The sequence below is a fragment of the Ailuropoda melanoleuca genome, chromosome 3, assembly GCF_002007445.2.
Source record: "Ailuropoda melanoleuca isolate Jingjing chromosome 3, ASM200744v2, whole genome shotgun sequence".
NCBI classification, from domain to species: Eukaryota; Metazoa; Chordata; class Mammalia; order Carnivora; family Ursidae; genus Ailuropoda; species Ailuropoda melanoleuca.
The window spans coordinates 320760-338795 of record NC_048220.1 but is presented as its reverse complement, the minus strand read 5'-3'; the positions used below and the strand labels follow the sequence as shown (position 1 = coordinate 338795).

At 56.2% G+C, this 18036-nt stretch overlaps 1 protein-coding gene across 1 annotated transcript in view; it reads right to left on the bottom strand.

The window, feature by feature from the left end:
• Positions 1-18036, bottom strand: part of OBSCN (obscurin, cytoskeletal calmodulin and titin-interacting RhoGEF) — a 145713-nt gene that overhangs the window by 33386 nt on the left and 94291 nt on the right. The window contains exons 41-53 of the mRNA XM_034655743.1: positions 16552-16815; positions 15719-15982; positions 15115-15378; positions 9691-9954; positions 9087-9350; positions 8248-8511; positions 7644-7907; positions 6219-6485; positions 4981-5247; positions 4608-4880; positions 3755-4027; positions 3301-3497; positions 3082-3157 (exon numbers count right to left, since the gene is read on the bottom strand). Coding sequence (XP_034511634.1) covers positions 3082-3157; positions 3301-3497; positions 3755-4027; positions 4608-4880; positions 4981-5247; positions 6219-6485; positions 7644-7907; positions 8248-8511; positions 9087-9350; positions 9691-9954; positions 15115-15378; positions 15719-15982; positions 16552-16815 — 3201 coding nt within the window. The remainder of the gene's footprint in view (positions 1-3081; positions 3158-3300; positions 3498-3754; positions 4028-4607; positions 4881-4980; positions 5248-6218; positions 6486-7643; positions 7908-8247; positions 8512-9086; positions 9351-9690; positions 9955-15114; positions 15379-15718; positions 15983-16551; positions 16816-18036) is intronic.

Sequence of the window (18036 nt, the reverse complement as noted above, 5' to 3'; positions counted from 1 at the left end):
AGCAGAGTTCCCAAGTTCATCCATATGCCACCTACCAGGACACCCATTTGCACACCCTCATGCTCAAGGCCCTCCCCACAAGGCCATCACCAGCACACTCCAACTGGGGACACCAGGCCAAGAGGGGCCAAGGCACAGCCCTCAGTAGAGCCTGCAAAGCCCGACCCAGTCCCATGCTGCCCACCTTGAGGAACACACAAGGCCCTTCCTGGACCCACTCTACTCAGGACAACCAGGATACTACCCCTCTCCCATCACTCCACTTGAGGGCACTAATCTTGGAGCCTTTCCCAGCCCCACCGTTCACAGAGCTGACTGTCTGTCCACCCTCTGAAGATCTGGTGGGAGGGGAGGGGACGTGAGATTTAGGATACACTCTGTCTCTATGTCCAACTCACACAACAGACTGGGGACTCCCTGAGGGCAGAGCTGCATCTGTCCCCTTTTTAAGTAGATGGTAAGATAGATGGTGGGTGGATGGTTGGGCGCATGGATGGGTGGTGGTTGGACAGATGGATGGTAAATGAACAGATGGATGGATGGATGGTGGATGGATGGATGAACAGTAGATGGATGGATGGATGGATGGTGGATGGGTGGATAGATGGTGGATGGGTGGATGAACAGATGGATGGATGGATGGATGGTGGATGGATGAGCAGTAGATGGATGGTGGATGGATGGAAGGATGGATGGATGGATGGATGGGATGGATGGATGGATGGATGGTGGGTGGATGGTGGATGGTTGGATAGATGGTGGATGGATGGATGAACAGATGGATGGATGGTGGATGGGTGGATGAACAGATGGATGGATGGTGGATGGATGGATGAACAGATGGATGGATGGTGGATGGATGGATGGTGGATCGGTGGATGAGCAGTGGATGGACGGTGGATGGATGGATGAGCAGTGGATGGATGGATGGATGGATGGATGGTGGATGGATGAGCAGTAGATGGATGGTGGATGGATGGAAGGGTGGATGGATGGGTGGATGGATGGTGGATGGTTGGATAGATGGTGGATGGATGGATGAACAGATGGATGGATGGTGGATGGGTGGATGAACAGATGGATGGATGGTGGATGGATGGATGAACAGATGGATGGATGGTGGATGGATGGATGGTGGATGGATGAGCAGTAGATGGATGGTGGATGGATGGAAGGATGGATGGATGGGTGGGTGGATGGTGGATGGTTGGATAGATGGTGGATGGATGGATGAACAGATGGATGGATGGTGGATGGGTGGATGAACAGATGGATGGATGGTGGATGGATGGATGAACAGATGGATGGATGGTGGATGGATGGATGGTGGATGGATGAGCAGTAGATGGATGGTGGATGGATGGAAGGATGGATGGATGGGTGGGTGGATGGTGGATGGTTGGATAGATGGTGGATGGATGGATGAACAGATGGATGGATGGTGGATGGGTGGATGAACAGATGGATGGATGGTGGATGGATGGATGAACAGATGGATGGATGGTGGATGGATGGATGGTGGATGGATGAGCAGTAGATGGATGGTGGATGGATGGAAGGATGGATGGATGGGTGGGTGGATGGTGGATGGTTGGATAGATGGTGGATGGATGGATGAACAGATGGATGGATGGTGGATGGGTGGATGAACAGATGGATGGATGGTGGATGGATGGATGAACAGATGGATGGATGGTGGATGGATGGATGGTGGATCGGTGGATGAGCAGTGGATAGATGGTGGATGGATGGATGGATGAGCAGTGGATGGATGGTGGATGGATGGATGGATGAGCAGTGGATGGATGGATGGATGGATGGTGGATGGTTGGATAGATGGTGGATGGATGGATGAACAGATGGATGGATGGTGGATGGGTGGATGAACAGATGGATGGATGGTGGATGGATGGATGAACAGATGGATGGATGGTGGATGGATGGATGGTGGATCGGTGGATGAGCAGTGGATGGACGGTGGATGGATGGATGGAGCAGTGGATGGATGGATGGATGGATGGATGGTGGATGGATGAGCAGTAGATGGATGGTGGATGGATGGAAGGATGGATGGATGGGTGGGTGGATGGTGGATGGTTGGATGGTGGATGGATGGATGAACAGATGGATGGATGGTGGATGGATGGATGGTGGATCGGTGGATGAGCAGTGGATGGACGGTGGATGGATGGATGAGCAGTGGATGGATGGATGGATGGATGGATGGTGGATGGATGAGCAGTAGATGGATGGATGGATGGTGATCAGACAGGTGGGTGGTAGGTGGATGAGTGAATGGATGATGGATGGATAGATGGATGATAAATGAACAGGCGGAAAGATGGATCCGGTGGGTGAATAAATGGTAGATGGGTACATGGCGGATAGATGGATGAACAGGTAAGTGGATAGACAGAAAGATGGGTGGTAAATGGACAAGTAGTTGGATGTGTAAATGAATGATGGATAGTGGATGGGTGGTTACACGCATGGGACCAGCTTGAAAACCAGGAGTACGAGAGCACAGGAGAAGCTTTCCTGGTCAGGCACTCAGAGATGACCAGCTTTGGGGACAAAGTATAACCCAAGTTGAAAGTCCTCGGATCCTGCCTAGAGGCCTGGGACCTCGTATGTTCTTGTCTAAACCTACACACATCATAGCTGTGCCTGTATCAGCACTGGGAAATCTGCTGGATGCACAGCTGTGTATCCATGTAGACATGAGCACATGGACCAGGGTCACAAGAGTCACTGTATGGAGGGTGGAAATTCCAAAGGCCCTGCCTCCACCGCAGGGCCCAGGCCCACAGAAGCCTCCCCACCAACCCCCTGTGGACAGCACTCTTCCCATACTGATATCCCACACATACCAGAATGTCTCAAGCTGACCTGACTTGGTCCATCTTGTTGGGCTTTGTGGTCTGTGGCTTAAGCCACCAAGGGGTGGAAAACTGCCACCCCAAGGCAAGATCACCTCTGAAAGTCTTGTGTTTCTGGTCACACCACCCCCAAACAGCTCCCTGAGTAGGGAAATACAGACACCCATAGACAAGGGGCTGGTTAGGGGAGGGGGCTGCCCACCTGTGACCTTTAACTGGGCCTCCGACCTACACGAGCCCACTTGGAAACTGATGGTTCCAGCATCCTCCAGGGTCACCTGAAGGAGAGAGGGGGTCTCAGCCTGGCAGCCCTGCTTCCACCATCTCTGCAGGCCCCCATCCCAGTCCAGCGGGAGTTGGGATCTTCCTTCACCCACACCCCTGGGAGCTCTGTGGCCGGGGCAGGTCCCAGGGGACCCACCTTGTGCAGAGTGAGGAGGTGGAGCATGCCGTGTTCCACAGTGATGTCATTCATCTCATTGGCCTGCAGGGGCACCCCTCCCAGGGCCCAGCGGGCCTCCTGCCCAGAGGCCCTGGACAGCTGGCACTGGAAGTGGGCGTCCTGGCCCTCGTTGAGCTGCAGGTCCTGCAGGGGCTCCAGAATGGTCACCTCAGGGACTGCACAGCGGGAGACACAGCATCGGCCTCCAGGACAGGAGTGCCTCCCAGTGCCCAGGGTCCACCCCAGCACCCCATCCCGACTCTGAAGACAAGCACGTGAGGCACCACTCCACCATATCTTGGCCATCCCAGAACTGCCCATTCACAGGGCCACCTCCCTACCAGTTCCCCACCCCCCACAGGGATCTACGTCTGGCCCACAGAGGCCCGAACCTTCCAGCCCAGAGTGCAGTGAGCCTGCCCGGCCCCACTACCTCGGACAGTGAGCTGCGCGGAAGACGTGTGGACGCCCATGTGGAAGGAGACGGTGCCTGCATCCTCAGGTGTCACGCCCTTCAGCTGGAGCGTGTGGGTGCGGCCGTCCCGCACAAACACCTCTGTCACCTCGTTGCTCTGCAGGGGCAGGCCCTGGAGGCGCCACTCCACATCCGTGACCCCATCCCGCGACACCTCACAGGTGAACTCCACGTCCCCGTCGACCTGCACCTCGGCATCCACCAGCCCCCGCACGATGGTCACCTCTGGCTCTGGGGTGTAGGTGAGGAGGTCCCTTTATCAGCCAGGCCAGAGCACCCAAGCCAACTGCCCACTCCTCCTCCTCCTCCAAGAAGCCTTCCTGAACACCCTCACTCTCTGCTCTTGGCACAGCCTCTATGTGCCCCACACATTTGTCACCATGACACTCAACTCCTAGACTGGGCTGGGGGCACCTCTGTTTGGAAGGAACATGAGCACCTGTGGGGTGCAGGGCAGCTTCTGTCCATCCTCACCCCGTGGCCAGCCTTGCCCTGGCCAGGACATCAGGGAGGGAAGCCCTTTCAGACAGGCCCTGCTCCGTGAGGATGACCCAGCCGGGCTGCCCACCTGTGGGCTGGGGTGGGATGCAGGGCAGTGTTCGGGTGGAGGGTTGCAGGTGTTTCCCACCATGAACACCCCTGTCTAGAAGCACCTGCACCAGAGTGCAGCAGAAAAGAGAGGAGAGAGCCTATGACCCCAGAGCCCTCAGAGCAACACCCAGACAAGTGCTTGGCCTTAATGGGAGCTGGGCCAGGCCAGGTGCACCCCCAGGGCAGCCACAGGGGCAAGGGTGTGGCAGGGAGGGCTCACCTTTGACCATGACAGAGGCCACAGTTTTCTGACCACCAGCCACACAGACATACTCGCCCGTGTCCTTGGCCTCCAACCCGTGGATCAGCAGCTCACATGTGGTCCCCAGGCGCCTTATCTCGTATTTGGGGCTCCCGTGCAGCTCCACACCCTCCTTGAGCCACTGCACTGGGACACCGGTCTCTGCCTCGCTCAGCTGGCAACGCAGCCGGGCCACGCTGCCCACCTCCTGCTCCGTGCTCTGCAGCTCCTCCTGGAATGTGGGCCTAGGGGCTGGGGGACCAGGGAGGGGTGCTTAGGGCTGCTGAGCAAGGCACCGGCCCCTCGGGGATTGGGGGCTCCAGGGACAGCAAGGGGCTGCTGGGCAGCTCACCTCGGACAGAGAGGCTGGCAGTGCTCTGCATGTCTCCCGCGTCACAGGTATAGTGGCCGGAGTCCTCCTGCTCCACGTCACGCACCAGCAGCTCGGCGGCCCTTCCCTCCTGCACCATCTGGTACTTGGCACAAGGGAAAAGCTGCAGGGAACCCTTGCGCCACTCCACGCTGGCACTGTCACGGCTCAGCTCGCAGCGCAGGTGTGCCGTGGCGCCCTCATCCAGCTCCTGGGCCTGCAGCTCCCTGAGGAACTGCACAGGTGCGGCTGTGGGGAAGCAGGAGAGCGTGAGGCCGGGGCAGGGACCGTTAGGGAGCGCGGGGGGCGACAACAGGAGCCCAGCTATCGGGCACAGGGAGACGGGGGGGGGGTGCAACTGTGTGGGTTGGGGAGATAGTGGGGGCAGGACCCAGGGTGCCTACAGGGGTTCCAGGGAGAACTGCCAGAGAGCAGCTATAAAATAGAGGAGGCACCACAGGCACTCAGCTGAGGTTTTCAGGGCGATGGGACTGAGGGCTGAGGCACAAACTGAGGGCTTCAGAGGGGAGAGGGGTGGGGCGATGGGCTAGCCTGGTGGTGGGTATTAAGGAGGGCACGTATTGCATGGAGCACTGGGTGTTATACGCAACTAATGAATCATGGAACTTTACATCAAAAACCTGGGATGTACTGTATGGTGACTAACATAATAAAAAATTAAAATAAAAAAAATAAATTTAAAAAAAGGGGCTGGGGCACAGCTTCAGAGTGGGAGGGGCGAGCTGCTAAGGGTCTGGGGGTGAGAACCACCAGAGCAAGACTATGGGGATGCAGAGGCGTGGCCACAAAGTGCAGAGGGGAGGCGCAGGGGCGAGGCTATGGGTGCAGGGGCATGGCTACTGGGTGCACGGGAGACCCGCGGGGGCATGGCTGCAAAATGCAGAGGGAACCACACAGACAAAGCTATAGCTCCAGAGTGCAGGAGGGGAGCCGCAGGGGCGTGGCTACGTGGTGCAGGGGAGACCCCCCAGGGGCATGACAGTGGAGGGAAGCACAGGGGTGAGGCTGTCGGTGCTGGGGTTAACTCCAGGGTCTCAGCTACCCGCCTGGTGATAGTGAGGGCTGAGCTTCCTGCCAGGCCTGACATGCCCACAGAGCCCATGTCCCTCATGGGATGCCCAGGGTGGTGCTGCAGCCCTGAGGTGCAGCCCAAAGCATAGGGGACCTGCACATGGGACAGCTCTTGCCTTGGGGCCCACCTGAAATGGTGAGGGTGGCACTGGTGGCCTGGGGTCCACAGGCACATGTGTATTCTCCCGAGTCCTCCCTGCGCAGGTCCCGCAGCACAAGCTCCGCCGTGCAGCCCCGCTGCTGAGGCTCCCTGCGCTCGTCGGCTTGCAGCTCCAGACCACCCTTGCTCCAGACCACGGCGGCATTGGGCTGAGACAGCTCACACTGCAGGGTGACTGAGGCACCCTCCTCAGCCTGCAGGCTCTGGAGTGGCTCCCTGAATACAACCTGTGGGGCTGAAGGGTAGGCGGGGCCCAAGGGACACAGGATCAGCCCCATGATCCCAACACACAGCTGGACACACTGAAGATGGAAAAGCTGGGCAGATTGGGGTGAGGTGGGAGAAAGACATGAGGTGGGAATTCTGTCCCTACCACCCGGACAGGCCCCATGAGGTCATGAGGATGGAGGTCAAGAGCCAGACAAAGAACACTGGACAGGTGAGTAGACAGAGGACAGAGGAGAGGAGTGCGTCTGAGAGCCAGTGAAGATGCAGAGACACAGAGACAAGGACATGCACCCCTGTACTCCATGTGGCCACACATGGTCTTTACCCATGACAGTGAGCTTGGCTGATGTCCTCTCCTGCCCACACACACACGAGTACTCCCCAGCATCCGCCCATGGCCAGGCCACGGATCTCCAGCTCACACACAGCCCCGTCCTGCCTCAGGCTGACTCTGTCCCCAGCTCTGAGGGTCTCGGGGCCCTTCCTCCATTCCACAGGGGCTGCCTTGCTCAGCTCACACTGCAGCGTGGCTGTGGCTCCTTCTGTGGCCTCTTCCTTCCTCAGGCCCTTGGTGAACTTGGCAGGCAGGGCTGGGGAGGGTCAGAAAGACACAGACACAATTACAGTCTCTGACCAGATGGACAAGACACAAACATCGCAGAAAAAACACACACCCAAATGGACGTGGGCCACATGCTCGGTGTGCTGAGCACATATGGTGGGTTATGGCTTTCCTCAGCCTGGCCTGTGCACAGTGTGGCCATTGCCTCTTCAGTGGCTCCTCAAGCCTCATACTTTGTATGACTCTAGCTGACACAGCTGGGGAAAGCCAAGAAGTAGGGAGAAGAGTAGGCTGTCTGGGGGACTTGTGTCCAGGACGGGTACACACACAAGGTTCAAACAACTATAAAGGGCCACGGCCTGAACGAGACACACATGCAGAGATGGTGAGGGAGGCAAATGGCCTTGCAGAAACAAAGGGCACAAAGGACTGGATACAAACACCAGGACATCTGCTGAATGAGGACACAGAACCCAGGACAGACACGAAACCACAGTTGGAAAGATACAGATGCCTACACAGTCCTACAAAGAATAAGGGCAAGCAGGGAGACGATGGGCACACACAGAACCAGAGGCCCACATGGCAAAAAACAGTCTTTACCCCTGACGGTTAGTGTGGCTGACGTCTTCTCCTGTCCACACACACACGAGTACTCCCCAGCATCTGCCACGGCCAGGCCATGGATCTCCAGCTCACACACGGCCCCATCCTGCTTCAGGCTGACTCTGTCCCCAGCTCTGAGGGTCTCAGTCCCCTTCCTCCACTCCACGGATGCCGCCTTGCTCAGCTCACACTGCAGCGTGGCTGTGGCCCCTTCTGTGGCCTCCTCATTCTTCAGACCTTTTATGAACTTGGCAGGTAATGCTGGGGAGAGCCAAGAGTCAGGAAGACACCAGACTGTCTTGGGGAGTCTTTGTCCAGGATGAGATACCCACAAGTACCACACAAAACGCAGAAGGCCACAGCATGAGTGACTGAATGACGCACAGGAGACGTGGGAGGCAAATGGCTCAGGAGGAACAGGTCAAGCCTGAACGTGAACATCAGGACAATACTGGACAAGGAAATGGTGGCCAGGAGACCCCAGGGGGACCCAACTGGAGAGACACAGATGTCGACACAGTCTAACAGAGGGAAGGTGGTGATATACTGACAATGGGCAGACACCAAGCAACAGGTCCACATGGCCACACATGGTCTTTACCCCTGACAGTCAGCATGGCTGATGTCCTCTCCTGCCCGCACACGCACGAGTACTCCCCAGCATCTGCCACGGCCAGGCCGCGGATCTCCAGCTCACACACGGTCCCATCCTGCCTCAGGCTGACTCTGTCCCCAGCTCTGAGGATCTCCGGACCCTTTTTCCATTCCACAGGGGCTGCCTTGCTCAGCTCACACTGCAGCGTGGCCGTGGCTCCTTCTGTGGCCTCTTCCTTCCTCAGGCCCTTGGTGAACTTGGCAGGCAGGGCTGGGGAGGGTCAGAAAGACACAGACACAATTACAGTCTCTGACCAGATAGACAAGACACAAACATCGCAGAAAAAACACACACCCAAATGGACATGGGCCACATGCTCGGTGTGCTGAGCACACACGGTGGGTTATGGCTTCCCTCAGCCTGGCCTGTGCACAGTGTGGCCATGGCCTCTTCAGTGGCTCCTCAAGCCTCATACTTTGTATGACTCTAGCTGACACAGCTGGGGAAAGCCAAGAAGTAGGGAGAACAGTAGGCTGTCTGGGGGACTTGTGTCCAGGATGGGTACACACACAAGGTTCAAACAACTATAAAGGGCCACGGCCTGAATGAGACACACATGCAGAGATGGTGAGGGAGGCAAATGGCCTTGCAGAAACAAAGGGCACAAAGGACTGGACACAAACATCAGGATATCTGCTGAATGAGGACACAGAACCCAGGACAGACACGAAACCACAGTTGGAAAGACACAGATGCCTACACAGTCCTACAAAGAATAAGGGCAAACAGGGAGACGATGGGCACACACAGAGCCAGAGGCCCACACGGCCACAAATAGTCTTTACCCCTGACGGTTAGCGTGGCCGATGTCTTCTCCTGTCCACACACACACGAGTACTCCCCAGCATCTGCCACGGCCAGGCCATGGATCTCCAGCTCACACATGGCCCCGTCCTGCTTCAGGCTGACTCTGTCCCCAGCTCTGAGGGTCTCGGGCCCCTTCCTCCACTCCACAGGGGCCGCCTTGCTCAGCTCACACTGCAGCAAGGCCGTAGCCCCTTCTGTGGCCTCCTCATTCTTCAGACCTTTTATGAACTTGGCAGGTAATGCTGGGGAGAGCCAAGAGTCAGGAAGACACCAGACTGTCTTGGGGAGTCTGTGTTCAGGATGAGATACCCACAAGTACCACACAAAACACAGAAGGCCACAGCATGAATGACTGAATGAAGCACAGGAGACGTGGGAGGCAAATGGCTCAGGAGGAACAGGTCAAGCCTGAACGTGAACATCAGGACAATACTGGACAAGGAAATGGTGGCCAGGAGACCCCAGGGGGACCCAACTGGAGAGACACAGATGTCGACACAGTCTAACAGAGGGAAGGTGGTGATATACTGACAATGGGCAGACACCAAGCAACAGGTCCACATGGCCACACATGGTCTTTACCCCTGACAGTCAGCATGGCTGATGTCCTCTCCTGCCCGCACACGCACAAGTACTCCCCAGCATCTGCCACCACCAGGCCACGGATCTCCAGCTCACACACGGTCCCATCCTGCCTCAGGCTGACTCTGTCCCCAGCTCTGAGGGTCTCAGACCCCTTCCTCCACTCCACGGGTGCTGCCTTGCTCAGCTCACACTGCAGCATGGCTGTGGCTCCTTCTGTGGCCTCTTCCTTCCTCAGGCCCTTGGTGAACTTGGCAGGCAGGGCTGGGGAGGGTCAGAAAGACACAGACACAATCACAGTCTCTGGTCACATGGATGAGACAGGACACAAACTTCACAGAGAAGACACAAACCCAAACGGACACGGGCCATGTGCTCAGTGTGCTGAGCACACATGGTGGGTGGTGGCTTCCTCAGCCTGGCCTGTGCACAGTGTGGCCATGGCCTCTTCAGTGGCTCCTCAGGCCTCATACTTGGTATGACTCTGCCCAGCACGGCTCAGGAGAGTCAGACACAGAACCGGAGATTGTTGGGGGAGGAACACCCCAGGACAGAGGACAAGACAGACTCCCATAGGACAACAGGACTAGCAGTGACCAAGGGATGGGAAATGGCTGGGATGCTGGCTTCTCATGGTTCACACAACAGCCCAGGAGATGAGGTGGATTCCACGGAGTAAGGGATGGAGGATGACACCAAGAGAATGTGGGAGAGAAAGAACGTGAATATGCACTGAGTGCAGATGGATGTCACAAAATCAAGTGGAAATCAGAACACAGCTCTGCTTGGCCTCATGCGGTCTTTACCCCTGATGGTCAGCGTGGCTGATGTCCTCTCCTGCCCGCACACACATGAATACTCTCCAGCATCTGCCATGCCAGGCCACGGATCTCCATCTCACACATGGCCCCGTCCTGCCTCAGGCTGACTCTGTCCCCAGCTCTGAGGGTCTCTGACCCTTTCCTCCACTCCACAGGGGCTGCCTTGCTTAGCTCACAACACAGTGTGGCCATGGCTCCTTCCTGGCCTCCTTGGTCTTCAGATCTTGGATGAACTGAGCTGGCAGTGCTGTGGAGGGTCAGATGGACAGAAGCCATCAACCCCTCTGGAGGACTGGGGGCACAACATGAACACTCCAGATGGGAATAGAGCAGAAGAGTGGAGATGAGAACAGGCAGAGTGTGTGTGTGTGATTGTGAGAGCTTCTGGCATTCTGCCTTGAGGTGAAGTTGGCCCAGGGACTGGCTCCCTCCAGGCATCTTGCCTTCTCAATGTCCTCTTACCTTAACCCTTCATACAGGCAAGCTCTGGCCTCACCTGTACTGAGCTCTAAACCAAGCTCCTCCAGCTCAAAACCCATGTTCGTGATGTGATGGACATCTCGCGTGGAGGAATTCCCAGGAGATATCTCTTGGCCATGATATCCACTGCTCCACTGTTGCCTCCATCCCAATCTTTCTAGCCCACACAGGGCATCCATCCAGTACTGGACACACCTGGGCTCACTGCATGCCATCCCCACCTTCTCTACTTCACAAGTTCCTGTCCAGACCCCACTGAACACACACTCTCCTGTCTCAGGTCTCACAGACCATGATGGATGCAGCCATGCCTTCTAACCACACCCCTAGTCCCTCCTCCACTGTATTCCTAGTCCAGGCAGGGCTCCACAAGTTACAGCTGACCAGTGTCTACCCTGGTCATACCATGTTGAGGGGGGACTCATGTTCCCCCAAATTCATGTCAGATCCCCAACCCCAAGACCACAGAATGGGGCTATATTTCAAGATGGAGTCTTTAAAGAGGTGATTAAGGTAAAATGAGGTCACTAGGGTGGGCTCTGATCCTGTAAGACTGGGGTCCTTACAAGAAGAGGAGATCAGGATACAGACATGCAGAGAAAGACAACCATGTGAGGACACAGGGAGAAGGCAGTCATCTGTAAGCCAATGAGAGGCCTCTAGAGAAACCAGCCCTGCCCTGCCTGGATCTCAGACTCCAACCTCCAGGACTGTGAGACCACACATTTCTGATGTCTAGGCCACTTGTCTGTTGCTCAGCCATGCTGCTTTTGGTTTTAAGAGTGGGTTGCTGCTATGACAAAAAGCTCAAGTTGTGGAAGTGGCTTTGGAACTGGGTGTTGGGCAAAGGCTAGATTTTGGTGGGCAGCTGGATCAGTGTAGATTGCCTTGATGGTGGACGGTGTCAGTATGCACATTATGGCACTTCTGGTGAGGCCCAACGTGGAAACCAGGAACAGGTTATTGGGCACTTGGAGGAAAAGTGGTCTTTGTAGGAAGTGCCAAGGAACCTGGCTGAGTGCTGTCCCAGAGTTTGTGGAGGGTGGGACTTGTGAGCAGTCAACTTCCATGTTTAGCTGAGGAGATCTCTAAGCAAAGAGTTGAGGGAGCAGTCTTACTTCTCCTTGCTGCTTCTGGTGAAATGTTAGAGCAGGGAAGAAGCTGGGGACAGAGCTGGGGTCACCCTGGAAGGATGTGCAGTGGTCTGGTCTGATGAGTGGAACTCCTGCGAACTGCATGGGAGACCAACCAGGCTGTTGAGAGCATCCCACCCAGAAACACCACAGCTATGCCTAAATCAGATGGAGATGAAGGGCTGAAATGGTGGAAACCATCAGCCTGTGGGGTTCCTACAGGATGGGCCCATGCAGTTGCCTAACTGTGGACATATATTATCCTTCAACAAAGGGAAAGAAGGAAACCACAGTCACTTCAGAGCTCACAGGGCTGCCATGGCACCCATGGGCCAGGGCACCTTCACCCACAGCTGCAGCGGCAAGGTCACCACTCATGGGCCCAGAGGACAGAGCATTGAGCCAGAGGCTACTTCTCCAGCCTTAAAATTGAAGAGTCTGTCCTGCCCATTCTTCCATCTCTGGGGACCAGTGACCCTCTCCTTCGTTCCTGTTCCTCCCCTTTGGAATGGGAATGTGTGTCCTGTGCTGGTCATGCTTCTGTGTTTGGGAGGCACACAGCCTGACTTCACAGATTCACAGCTCGAGAGGAATCCACCTTGAGTCTCAACCAAACCTCGTGGACACACTGCTACCACACTTTGGATTCTGAGGTGACATGGGAATCAGTTAAAGCTTTGGGGCCTTGGGGACAGGCTGAATGTATTCCACATGTGAGAAAGACATGCATTTGGGGGTAGAGGGCATGACAGCAGAGAGTCATGGACGGACAGTGTCCTACCCACAAATTGGCATGCTAGAGTTGTACCTCAGGACCTCAGAATGTGAACATATTTGAAAATAAGGTCTCCCGAGAAGTAATTAGGGTAAAACGAGGTCACTGGGGTGGGTCATTATCTAATCATACTGGTGTCCTTGTAAGAAGAGGAGATCAGGACACAAATACACAGAGAAACAACCAAGTGAGGACACGGAGGAGATGGTAAATGCACACCAAGGAGGGAGGCTCCTGGCTCCTTGATCACAGACTTCCAGCTGCCAGGACTGTGGGCCCACATGTAGTGTTTGTCACGCAGCCCAAGCTGACTGGGACAGAGCCCTTCAGATGCTCCACAAACCTGCAGGGTCAATCAAACCCTGTCACCAAAGGAGGGCCTGGCCTCTCTGGCCACCTTATTCCTAAACCCCCCAACAATGCCCCTTCGTCACAGGATACACATCCTCCTAACTCCACACCTGGGCCCAAAGCTTGTGCCTATATGTAGCCCAAACACATGCCACAGCCACAGCCACAGCCACAGCCACAGCCACAGGTAGCTTTCCTGGACTGCAATGCCCCTCCATGGATGTTCACCTGGGAGTCCCTGCACCATCCACCCCTGCAGCCTACATAGAGCTGACCAGTGTGTTCTTAGTGTGAGCTTGTGGGATAGACCAGACAGATGGTCATCATGTAGCCCTAGCATGACAGCAACATTGAGAGATATAGGGGAAGCACAGAGTGAAAGGGAGAGGGAAGTCACTCAGTTGGCCACTGGTGGTTGTTACCCCTGACGGTCAGCATGGTCGACATCCTCTCCTGCCTGGACACACACAAGTACTCCCCAGCATCTGCCACAGCCAGGCCACAGATCTCCAGCTCACACACAGTGCCGTCTTGCATCAGGCTGACTCTGTCCTCAGCTCTAAGGCTCCCAGACCCCTTCCTCCACTCCACAGGGGCCACCTTGCTCAGCTCACACTGCAGCGTGGCCATGGCTCCTTCTGTGGCCTCTTCCGTCCTCAGGCCCTTGGTGAACTTGGCAGGTAGGGCTGGTCAGAGCCAAGGATCAGGCAGACATCAGACTGTCTTGGGGATTCTGTGTCCAGGATGAGATACCCACAAGAACCACACAAACTGCAGAAGGCCATGGCATGAATGAGTGAATGAAGCACAGGTAGGGTGGGAGGCAAATGGGCCAGGAGGAGACACAAGCCTGGACATGAATATCAGGACAAACACTGGGCACAGAGATGGATACTGAGAGATCTCAAGGGGACCCAACTAGAAAGACACAGATGTCAACACAGTCTAACAGAGGGAAGGTGGTGATATACAGACAATGGGCAGACACCAAGCAACAGGTCCCCATGGCCACACATGGTCTTTACCCCTGACAGTCAGCATGGCTGATGTCCTCTCCTGCCCGCACACGCACAAGTACTCCCCAGCATCTGCCACCACCAGGCCACGGATCTCCAGCTCACACACGATCCCATCCTGCCTCAAACTGACTCTGTCCCCAGCTCTGAGGATCTCCGGACCCTTTCCCCATTCCACAGGGGCTGCCTTGCTCAGCTCACACTGCAGCGTGGCTGTGGCTCCTTCTGTGGCCTCTTCCTTCCTCAGGCCCTTGGTGAACTTGGCAGGCAGGGCTGGAGGGGGGTCAGAAAGACACAGACACAATTACAGCCTCTGACCAGATGGACAAGACACAAACATCGCAGAAAAAACACACACCCAAATGGACATGGGCCACATGCTCGGTGTGCTGAGCACACACGGTGGGTTATGGCTTTCCTCAGCCTGGCCTGTGCACAGTGTGGCCATGCCTCTTCAGTGGCTCCTCAAGCCTCATACTTTGTATGACTCTAGCTGACACAGCTAGGGAAAGCCAAGAAGTAGGGAGAACAGTAGGCTGTCTGGGGGACTTGTGTCCAGGATGGGTACACACACAAGGTTCAAACAACTATAAAGGGCCACGGCCTGAACAAGACACACATGCAGAGATGGTGAGGGAGGCAAATGGCCTTGCAGAAACAAAGGGCACAAAGGACTGGATACAAACACCAGGACATCTGCTGAATGAGGACACAGAACCCAGGACAGACACGAAACCACAGTTGGAAAGACACAGATGCCCACAGAGTCCTACAAAGAATAAGGGCGAACAGGGAGACGATGGGCACACACAGAGCCAGAGGCCCACACGGCCACAAATAGTCTTTACCCCTGATGGTTAGCGTGGCCGATGTCTTCTCCTGTCCACACACACACGAGTACTCCCCAGCATCTGCCATGGCCAGGTCATGGATCTCCAGCTCACACATGGCCCCGTCCTGCTTCAGGCTGACTCTGTCCCCAGCTCTGAGGGTCTCGGGCCCCTTCCTCCACTCCACAGGGGCCGCCTTGCTCAGCTCACACTGCAGCAAGGCCGTAGCCCCTTCTGTGGCCTCCTCATTCTTCAGACCTTTTATGAACTTGGCAGGTAATGCTGGGGAGAGCCAAGAGTCAGGAAGACACCAGACTGTCTTGGGGAGTCTGTGTTCAGGATGAGATACCCACAAGTACCACACAAAATGCATAAGGCCACAGCATGAATGACTGAATGAAGCACAGGAGACGTGGGAGGCAAATGGCTCAGGAGGAACAGGTCAAGCCTGAACGTGAACATCAGGACAATACTGGACAAGGAAATGGTGGCCAGGAGACCCCAGGGGGACCCAACTGGAGAGACACAGATGTCGACACAGTCTAACAGAGGGAAGGTGGTGATATACTGACAATGGGCAGACACCAAGCAACAGGTCCACATGGCCACACATGGTCTTTACCCATGACAGTGAGCTTGGCTGATGTCCTCTCCTGCCCACACACACACGAGTACTCCCCAGCATCCGCCACGGCCAGGCCACGGATCTCCAGCTCACACACAGCCCCGTCCTGCCTCAGGCTGACTCTGTCCCCAGCTCTGAGGATCTCCGGACCCTTTCTCCATTCCACAGGGGCTGCCTTGCTCAGCTCACACTGCAGCGTGGCCGTGGCTCCTTCTGTGGTCTCTTCCTTCCTCAGGCCCTTGGTGAACTTGGCAGGCAGGGCTGGGGAGGGTCAGAAAGACACAATTACAGGCTCTGACCAGATGGACAGTACACAAACATCACAGAAATAACACACACCCAAATGGACATGGGCCACATGCTCGGTGTGCTGAGCACACACGGTGGGTTATGGCTTCCCTCAGCCTGGCCTGTGCACAGTGTGTCCATGGCCTCTTCAGTGGCTTCTCAGGCCTCATACTTTGTATGACTCTAGCTGACACAGCTGGGGAAAGCCAAGAAATAGGGTGAACAGTAGGCTGTCTGGGGGACTTGTGTCCAGGGCGGGTACACACACAAGGTTCAAACAACTATAAATGGCCACGGCCTGAATGAGACACACATGCAGAGATGGTGAGGGAGGCAAATGGCCTTGCAGAAACAAAGGGCACAAAGGACTGGATACAAACACCAGGACATCTGCTGAATGAGGACACAGAACCCAGGACAGACACGAAACCACAGTTGGAAAGACGCAGATGCCCACACAGTCCTACAAAGAATAAGGGTGAACAGGGAGACGATGGGCACACACAGAGCCAGAGGCCCACATGGCCACAAATAATCTTTACCCCTGACGGTTAGTGTGGCCGATGTCTTCTCCTGTCCACACACACACGAGTACTCCCCAGCATCTGCCACGGCCAGGCCACGGATCTCCAGCTCACACACGGCCCCGTCCTGCCTCAGGCTGACTCTGTCCCCAGCTCTGAGGGTCTCGGGCCCCTTCCTCCACTCCACAGAGGCCGCCTTACTTAGCTCACAGTTCAGTGTGGCTGTGGCCCCTTCTGTGGCCTCCTCATTCTTCAGAGTTTTTGTAAACTTGGCAGGCAGGGCTGGAGAGGGTCGAGATGACACAGAGAACATCAGACTGGGGAATATGAGGAGTCAGGATGTGGGCATTCAACACTGAACCACATCCTAGAGCAAATAAGGAATCAAAGCATGGACACTCAGACATGTGGGAGAATCAATGTGTAGGGGTAGAGGACAGACTGACTTAAACCTATCTGGGTATAGGCCAGCAAGGAGACAGAGGAGCTGGCATCCTCAGAGGACCTCAGGACATGGACACACATGGAGAAATGGCCACAGTGCCCACAGGGGACATCTTCCAGCATCTCCCATGGCCCATCCGGGTCAGACTAACCTGATACCAGATTCAAGGCCCCAGGTCCCTCCTCTACTCCACACACCCCAAACTGCCCCACTTAGATCACACCATGGCCATGGGCCCCTCAGTGGCTCCCTATATCATAGCGATTTTGTGACCCTGATGGATACAGACGAGGAAGGAGACATGAACATGGCCCCCTAAACTCTTCACAGGAGCAAGGACCACCCAGCTGGGCGGGAAACAGGAGCTGCCCTCCTCCTGGACTGTCACCTTACAGTTGGTGTCCTTGTGCCCCACACTTCTATAAGTGGCTCTCCATGGCCACCTACAGCCAGTCAGCCTGGGTACTCTGCTCCCCCTCAGCCCCTGGCAGCAGCTCCCGGGCTAGAGGGCACTCAGACTGCAGAGCAGGCCGCCTGCCCATGCCCCATGAGTTCACCCAGTGCCTCTTTGGCAAAGATGTTGTGCCTGTCCACATGGCTCAAGTGGCACAGCGGCCTGGCCTTGCTCCTGGGACCTCTTCAGGATGTGGTGGGTGGCCTCATCCTGCCCTGTCCCATCTGCTTCCCTGCAGGAAGTGACCAGGCCCCCAAAAGGGCCCCTGAGGATCCCAGCCCCCACCCAGGGAACCACCAGCCACACCATGGTCAGGCCCTGTGCATCCCCAAGGGCCTTGGGCCCCTCACAGCACTGCACAGGGCCCCCCTCCCTTGGCCTGCCCAGGCCTCAGGACCTTTGTGAATGGGATGGTCAGGCCTGGGAGGGTCAGACAGACACAGACCGTGAACTCAAGCCAGAAGAGGAGGAACGGCCACAGACACAAAACTGGCAACATGGCTGCCGATTAGAGGCAGGCTCCCTGGGGATGGTGGGCAGGACGCCCCCAGGAGGCGGCTCCACTGCACAGGGAACCCCCCCCCACCTGCCCCCTCCAGCCTCC